The sequence below is a fragment of the Acinonyx jubatus genome, chromosome B3 (assembly GCF_027475565.1).
Source record: "Acinonyx jubatus isolate Ajub_Pintada_27869175 chromosome B3, VMU_Ajub_asm_v1.0, whole genome shotgun sequence".
NCBI lineage: Eukaryota > Metazoa > Chordata > Mammalia > Carnivora > Felidae > Acinonyx > Acinonyx jubatus.
In genome coordinates, this window is record NC_069386.1 from 69,779,028 (window position 1) to 69,787,848 (window position 8,821).

Below are 8,821 nucleotides of genomic sequence, written 5' to 3' on the forward strand. Positions count from 1 at the left end.
AAGTCGGACACTCAAATGTCTGAGCCATCCAGGCACTCCCCTCAGCTACTCTTACAAAGGCATTCGTGAAGAAGAGAGCTAACCCAGTATATTTAGTTTAGGAGGAGAGAAAAAGAGAATTATGCAGAGTAATGCCAGTCTACATTGCAATCTCTTATCTGGGATAAGCTAAATGAAGTAAGGATTTTAATCTCTTTTGTTCACTGCTATATCCCCAGTATCTAGGAAAAATACCTAGCAAACAGTAAACATTCAATAAATATTGACTTAATAATTCATAAATAAACAAATCTCAGTTTCTTCTTTGGACAAAGAAAATGAAGCCCCTCTGCTATTCCAGGAACATGCAGTAATTATGGGTTTTTTCACAGCTTCCAGACACATGAAAATCTCAAATACTCTCAACACCTCCAGCACCATCACTGGCTTCATCCTCCTGGGCTTCCCTTGCTCCAGGGAGGGGCAGATCCTCCTCTTTGTGCTCTTCTCTGTTGTCTACCTCCTGACCCTCATGGGCAATGGGTCCATCATCTGTGCGGTGCGCTGGGATCAGAGACTCCACACCCCCATGTACATCTTGCTCGCCAACTTCTCCTTCCTAGAGATCTGGTATGTCACCTCCACTGTCCCCAACATGTTGGCCAACTTCCTGTCTGACACCAAGGTCATCTCCTTCTCTGGGTGCTTTCTCCAGTTCTACTTTTTCTTCTCCTTGGGTTCTACAGAATGCTTCTTCTTGGCTATTATGGCATTTGATCGGTACCTTGCCATCTGCTGGCCTCTACATTACCCCACTCTTATGACTGGACATCTCTGCACCAACCTTGTGGTCAGCTGCTGGGTACTTGGTTTCCTCTGGTTCCCAGTACCTATCATTGTTATTTCCCAAATGTCCTTCTGTGGATCCAGGATAATTGACCACTTCCTGTGTGATCCAGGTCCCCTATTAGCACTCACCTGTGCCAGAGTCCCAGTAATGGAGTTTTTTTGGACTATTATAAGTTCCTTGCTCTTATTTATTCCTTTCCTCTGCATCATGGGGTCCTATACTCTGGTCCTGAGAGCTGTGTTTAGAGTCCCTTCAGCAGCTGGACGAAGAAAAGCTTTCTCGACCTGTGGGTCCCATCTGGCCGTGGTTTCACTGTTCTATGGTTCGGTGATGGTCATGTATCTGAGCCCAACATCTGAGCATGAGGCTGGGATGCAGAAACTTGTGACTCTGTTTTATTCTGTAGGAACCCCATTCATTAATCCTGTGATCTACCGTCTAAGGAACAAAGATATGAAACATGCCCTGCAGAAATTTCTAGGAATATAAAAGTTATGACCTTGATAAAGAAAAATGGGGGTAATTGGCCTACCTTCACATTTTTTCAGGTGAAAAAAATTAGTAACTAATACCACTCTGAAAATTGTTCATCCTATTATTGAGCTTATTCATCATGGCTGTTTCTACTTTTCCTGGAATCATGAGAGCAAGAAAAGACTCAGAGACATTATCCAATTCCCTCATTTTATAGATGAAGAAGCTGGGGAATGGAAATTTTGAGTGACTTGCTCTGGCCATAACTATATAATGCACAGAAAAATCTTTTTAAAGAGCTGTTCTTTCTACTCATAAAGAAATAAATACATAATAAACTATAAGAAAGTATTATTTTTTGCCGTTCAGATATGTAGCCATCAAATAGTCTTTCATCTGAGGAGGGGGAAATATATATATTACTGATAGAATTGTAAATTGGTGCAACTTCTACTTAGGACAAATTGCAAAACAATTTAACAAAACTTAAAATGCACAGTATCCATTAACAGCAAATGCACTCACTCCTAAATACCTAGCCTACACATATAATCAATCACACATATGTGAAAATATGCATGCAAAAGAATATTTATTGTTGCAGCATTGTAATACCAAATTACTAGAAATCACAAATGCCCATTTATGGAGACCTATTTAGATAACTTATGATGTGCCCATGCAATGGAAAATGATATAGAATTTTTTAAATGAGGGAGTTTTAGATGCACATAGATGGAACCACCCACAAGTTATATTGTTAAGAGAATAAACAATGTATAATACATAAGCTGTCATTTATGTATAAAATCATAAATGTGTATGTGTGTGTTTAAAGGATAGAATATCTTTCAAAGGGTAGATATGAAATCTAACAGTGGTTGAACTTGGGAAGGAGGATGATTGAGAATGTCTTAGATGCAAGGCAAAGGAAAATATTTTCACTGTGTACTCTTTGGTATCCTTGATACATTTATTGATGATGATGATGATGATGATGATGATGATGTCATCTGTATTAGAAAAATTTCCAAGAATTGGATCCTGAGGAACAGTGTTTCCATAATTCCTGGATTCCTTGGGTCATAGCATATGAAGGAGTCAGGATCTAAGAGCCCACAGATATCTTTTCATTCAGACTTCTTGGTTCTGGAGAGACGATGTGAGAATTACTTTGTCATCTGAGGATATCTGGGAGGAAATAAACTGTTGAAGTTATATCTAGTCTCTTGTCAGAACAATTGTATTTATTATATTCTTTATTGTTCACTCATTTATCAAAAACATTTAATGAATACCTTCAATATGTCAGGTACGGAGCTAGTAAATGAATCAAATAAGGTAAAAAATCACATTTGAGTCCTCATGGAACTGACAGTTTACGATGAGAAAAAATTTAAATTTTTTTTTCAATGTTTATTTATTTTTGGGACAGAGAGAGACAGAGCATGAACAGGGGAGGGGCAGAGAGAGAGGGAGACACAGAATCGGAAACAGGCTCCAGGCTCTGAGCCATCAGCCCAGAGCCTGACGCGGGGCTCGAACTCACGGACCGCGAGATCGTGACCTGGCTGAAGTCGGACTCTTAACCGACTGCGCCACCCAGGCGCCCCTACGATGAGAAAAAATTTAAATTGTGAGGTGGATTATGACCAAGAGAGATATTAGTTGTTACAGAAGTCACCTGGAGAACAGTGTGTGCAAAGTAAGGAGAGGTGAGGGGGAAAAGAGCAGGAAAATGAATTATTCCCACATAGCTAATTATAGCTCATAGTCTACAGGATCACAGCAATAAAAAAGTCAGGAGTATCCCTGAAAAGGGTCTATTAAGCTCTTTTTTTAATTAACTAATTTATTTATTTTTTAATATACATCCAAGTTAGTTAGCATATAGTACAACAATAATTTCAGGGGTAGATTCATTAATGCTCCTTACCACGTTTAGCCCATCCCCCCTCACACAACACCTCTAACAACCCTGTTTGTTCTCTATATTTAAAAGTCTCTTATGTTTTGTTCCCGCCCTATTTTTGTATTATTTTTGCTTCCCTTATGTTCATCTGTTTCATATCTTAAATTCCTCATATGAGTGAATTCATATGATATTTGTCTTTCTCTGACTAATTTCGCTTAGCATAATATCCTCTAGTTCCATCCATGTAGTTGCAAATGGCAAGATTTCATTCTTTTTGATTGCTGAGTAATACTCCATTGTATATATGTACCACATCTTTTTTTTTTAGTTTTTATTAAAAAACATTTAATTTTTATTAAAATTTCAATAAGATAGCACTTTGAATTCCATGTGTGGATCTCATAGCAGTCTGTGAAACTCAAGTCAGTAATTCCTCAATTTATTTCATTAATCTTCAGATGAAAAATTAAGATTCTCAGAAGGTTGTAATTCAGTCTTTCTTTTTTTTTTTGTAATTTAACTTTATTTTTTATTTTTTAAAATTTACATCCAAATTAGTTAGTATATAGTGAAGCAATGATTTCAGAAGTAGATTCCTTAATGCCCCTTCCCCCCTCCCACAATCCCTCCCATTTAGCCCATCCCCCCTCCCACAATCCCTCCAGCAACCCTCAGTTTGTTCTCCATATTTATGAGTCTCTTGTTTTGTCCCCTCCCTGTTTTTATATTATTTTTGTTTCCCTTCCCTTATGTTCATCTGTTTTGTCTCTTAAAGTCCTCATATGAGTGAAGTCATATGATTTTTGTCTTTCTCTGACTAATTTCACTTAGCATAATACCCTCCAGTTCCATCCACGTAGTTGCAAATGGCAAGATTTCATTCTTTTTGCTTGCTGAGTAATACTCCATTGTATACATATACCAGATTTTCTTCATCCATTCATCCATTGATGGACATTTGGGCTCTTTCCATACTTTGGCTATTGTTGATAGTGCTGCTATGAACATGGGGGTGCATGTGTCCCTTCTAAACAGCACACCTGTATCCCGTGGATAAATCCCTAGTAGTGCAATTGCTGGGTCATAGGATAGTTCTATTTTTAGTTTTTTGAGGGACCTCCATACTGTTTTACAGAGTGGCTGCACCAGCTTGCATTCCCACCAACAATACAAAAGAGATCCTCTTTCTCCGCATTCTGGCCAACATCTGTTGTTGCCTGAGTTATTCATTTTAGCCATTCTGACAGGTGTCAGGTGGTATCTCATTGTGGTTTTGATTTGTATTTCCCTGATGATGAGTGATGTTGAGTGTTTTTTCATGTGTTGGTTGGCCATCTGGATGTCTTCTTTGGAGAAGTGTCTATTCATGTCTTTTGACTATTTCTTCACTGGATTATTTGTGTTTTGGGTGTTGATTTTGATAAGTTCTTTATAGATTTTGGATACTAACCCTTTATCTGATATGTCATTTGCAAATATCTTCTCCCATTCTTTCAGTTGCCTTTTAGTTTTGCTGATTGTTTCCTTCCCTGTGCAGTAGACTTTTATTTTGATGAGGTCCCAGTAGTTCATTTTTGCTTTTGTTTCCCTTGCCTCTGGAGACGTGTTGAGTAAGAAATTGCTGCAGCCAAGATCAAAGAGGTTTGTGCCTCCTTTCACCTCAAGGATTTTGATGGCTTCCTGTCTTACATTGAGGTCTTTCATCCACTTTGAGTTTATTTTTGTGTATGGTGTAAGAAAGTGGTCCAGGTTCATTTTTTTTGCATGTTGCTGTCAAGTTTTTCCAGCACCATTGGCTGAAGAGACTGTCTTTATTCCATTGGATATTGTTTCCTGCTTTGTCAAACATTAGTTGGCCATACGTTTGTGGGTCCATTTCTGGGTTCTCTATTCTGTTCCATTGATCTGAGTGTCTGTTTTGTGCCAGTACCATACTGTCTTGCTGGTTACAGCTTTGTAATAAAGCTTGAAGTCTGGGATTGTGATGCCTCCAGCTTTGGTTTTCTTTTTCAAGATTGCTTTGGCTATTCTGGGTCTTTTCTGGTTCCATGAAAATTTTAAGAGTGTTTGTTCTAGTTCTGTGAAGAATGCTTGTGTTATTTTGAGAGGGATTGCTCTATGAAGCTTTTTTAACTCCAACTCATGTTCACCAATTTACTGCAATTATAGGCAAAAGAAGTCTAAATATAAAACATAACAAAAGTTAAAATCAAAATACATTTTTTAAAAACAACACCTGCAAAGGAACATTATTATCATATAACTAAAATGTGGAAATTATTCTTCAAGGCTCATGAAACTTCAAATAGCCCATCTGATTTCCCTTAAGGTAGGAACCACAAGAGCTAGTAACTGTATCAGTTCTTTGCCCTGCCCTTTACATTTAGTATTATATCTCAAAGTAAAATCATTTTTCTCTGAAATATGTATTTTTATATTGCAAATATCTTCTTTTATTTACACAGTGCTTGTTTATTATAAACATGTTTAGACACAAAGTATAAACAGATATAAATCACATTATCCTAAGATAACAATCATTAAATTTTAGGTAATCACCTCCTCAGTCAGACATGTCTATATCCATATGCATATTATATTAAGTATATAATTTATATCAATGTATATATATAATTTATACCCACACATATATAGTTTTACATATATGGTCACAACAGACATGCTGTCTCTATGGAAGACACCCTTCACTTTATTCTTCACTTTTCTTTACTTTTCCTTTACTTACTCTTCCTTTCTCCCTTCACTCCTTCCCTACTTCTCTCCAAAACCACCTGACACTCCCTTAAATAGGAATATTAATAACTAATGTATAGCATTCTATGTTGTTATCCAACCCATATAATTATGTATTTATACACACAGAGACACACACCTTCACAGTTTTCACTGGGAAGTTTTCACAATGCATACTTATTTTTATCATGATTTTTTCACTTAACATTATGTTGATGAATTCCTTCAAGGTCAACTACTATAAATTTTAACTCATTATTCTTCTTGGCCCTTTAATTGTTCATTTAACACTATTTACTCAGCTGTTTCTCTACTTCTATGCATTAACTTCCTATTTTTATCCCTATAAACAATGATGCAACACACACACACACACACACACAGGCACACACACTCTAATGTACTTGGGTCTTTATTTTTATGGGATAGATTTTCAGGAGTGTGGAGAAGGAGTTAAGATGGCAGAGGAATAGGAAGACCCTAGGTTTGCTTTGTCCTCAAGCGCAGTTAGATAAATATCAAATCATTTTGAACACCCAAGAAATATATCTGAGGACTGAGAGAGCAAAACTGCACCACTAGAGGTGAATAAACCACCACATTGTGGAAGGTAGGAACTGCAGAGAGTTGATTTGGAGGAGAGAAGAGCTGTGGGTACTGTGTAGGGGAGGGAGCCCTGATTGTAGAGAGAGGAAGGAGAAAGAGAGAGAAAGAGTGAAAGTGCACATGGGGAATTTCACAATACTCCCCAAACCATTAACTGGAAAAAGGAGAGGGGCTGACCATTGCAAGTTCTTATAAGCAGTGGAGCTCAAAGTCTGAAGTTTTAGAAGTCTGAGCCATCACCAGGGTTGTGACTAGTGTACTTGGTGGTGCTCTAGTGGGGAAAGAGGGTGGAGACCCAGGAGCAGGTAGTGTGATCCTCTGGGTCACACAGGGAGAAGCAATTCCCCTGCTTGGAGTGATTTGAGAGCTGGGACACAGCCTGCCCAGGAGCAAAAGAGCCAGTGGGCACCACTGAGTTGTCCCATTCACTAACATAAGAATGGGGATGCAGAAGGGAAAATGGGTGATGGGCATTGAGGAGGGCACTTGTTGGGATGAGCACTGGGTGTTGTATGTAAGCCAATTTGGCAATAAATTATATTTTAAAAAGATTAAGACAAACAAACAAACAAAAAAAGAATGGGTATGCTGGCTGAGGGCAGCAAGCCTTGGTGCCTGCTTTCTCCTGTGCTTTACCATAAATCTGAACTGCTGCATGTTCACACAACCAATATCTCGAATAAGCCAGCACTGGCCATAATGAAACAAGATCTCCCCCAGATGATTAGCATGGGTGGCACTACACAGATCTCCAAAATTTGAAGTTTTGAAACCCAAGTGGGTACCTGAGATGAAAATGCATGAGTGCTGTGCTGCCTGGCAGGTGGACAGCTCAGACATAGGCAGGGTGAAGACAGGGATCTGGCAGAAGCAGGGACACAGGAGAAGTGATTGTTTGCTCTTCTGTGAGGGCTTCCTGAAGAGTGGCAGGCAGAAGCTTACCATTCCATGGGGGAGAGCAGGGCAATGCCATTTTCACCCCACCCATAAGCACGGACCAACTTCAGTGAACAAAACAGTGCCATCAAGTGGAGCCCAGAGGTGCTGACACGAAGTGCCACTCCCATGCGCCCTGGAAAAGCATCTCCACTAGGCCAAGTCCCTGCAGTAGGCTCCACCCCCACAAGATCAGTACAAACTCCTGGCACATACACAGTCTACTGCAAGTGCTGCAAAGCTTCAGCTCCAGGGGATATATGATCTAACTTCTTTTGTTTTTTCTTTTGATACAGAAAAAGCAATTTTATTGGTTGATTGATTGATTGACTTAATTTAGCTTCTTTTAACAAGCAGACAAAAACACATCTAGAATCTAGCTTCCCTATCTTTTCTTTTTTAACATCGACAATATGCCAAGATGGAGGAATTCACCTGAAAAGAAAGAATAGGAATAAGTAATGCCCCAGTGATTTCATCAATACAGATATAAGTAAGATGTCTGAACTAGAATTAAAACAACACTTATAAAGATACAACTGGGCATGAAAAAAGCATAGAACACTAGAGAATCCTTTACTACAGAGATAAAAGAACAAAAAACTAGTCAGGCCAAAAAAAAATGTTATAACTAAGATGCAAACCCAAATAGATGCCATGACAAGGATGGATGAAGCAAATGAATGTATAAGTGATACAGATGATAAAATTATGGAACATAATGAAGCTGAAAAGAAGAGGGAAATAAAGGTAGTGAATCTTGAATGTAGACTTGGGGAATTCAGCAAGTCTTTAAAGCACAATAACATTCATATTATAGGAGTCCCAGAATATGACAGAGAAAAAGGAGCAGGTTTATTTGGGCAAATTATAGCTAAAAATTTCCCTAACCTGGGGAAGGAAACAGACATCAAAATCCAATAAACACAGAGAACTCTCATTAAATTCAACAAAAGCCAGCCATCATCAAGACATATCACAGTCAAATTCACCAAATACACAAACAGGAAAGAATCCTGAAAGAGCAAGGGGAAATACAACCAAAAACCTTAACCTATAAGGGAAGACAGGTCAGGTTCACAGCAGAACGTTGGCAGTCCAGAAGGGAGTAGCAGGAAATAATGAATGTGCTGAATGGGGGGAAAAAATATGCAGCCAAGAAATATTTAACCAGCAAGACTGTCATTCAGAATACAAGGAGAGATAAAAAAGTTTCCCAGACAAACAAAAATGAAAGGAGTTCGTGACAGTTAAACCAGTCCTGCAAGAAATATTAAAGGGGACTCTTTGAGTGGGGGGGAAAGGAC

General features: G+C 38.5%; 1 protein-coding gene across 2 annotated transcripts; it reads left to right on the forward strand.

Moving 5' to 3' along the window:
- Positions 1-355: 355 nt before the first annotated feature.
- On the forward strand, positions 356-3,546 carry LOC106967516 (olfactory receptor 11G2-like). 2 transcript variants are annotated; one of them, XM_027066835.2, is made up of 2 exons: positions 383-1,298; positions 3,527-3,546. In XM_027066835.2, the coding sequence occupies exons 1-2, from the start codon at positions 383-385 to the stop codon at positions 3,544-3,546; spliced, it is 936 nt and encodes a 311-aa protein (XP_026922636.2). The 2 variants fall into 2 exon arrangements, with proteins under 2 accessions (XP_014919216.2, XP_026922636.2); XM_015063730.3 differs by lacking the exon at positions 3,527-3,546 and having other exon boundaries at positions 356-1,318.
- The last annotated feature ends 5,275 nt before the right edge of the window (positions 3,547-8,821 follow it).

Bases quoted from the DNA above. Each gene is read 5' to 3' on its own strand.
- LOC106967516 (XM_015063730.3), top strand. From the start codon at position 356: ATGGGTTTTTTCACAGCTTCCAGACACATGAAAATCTCAAATACTCTC.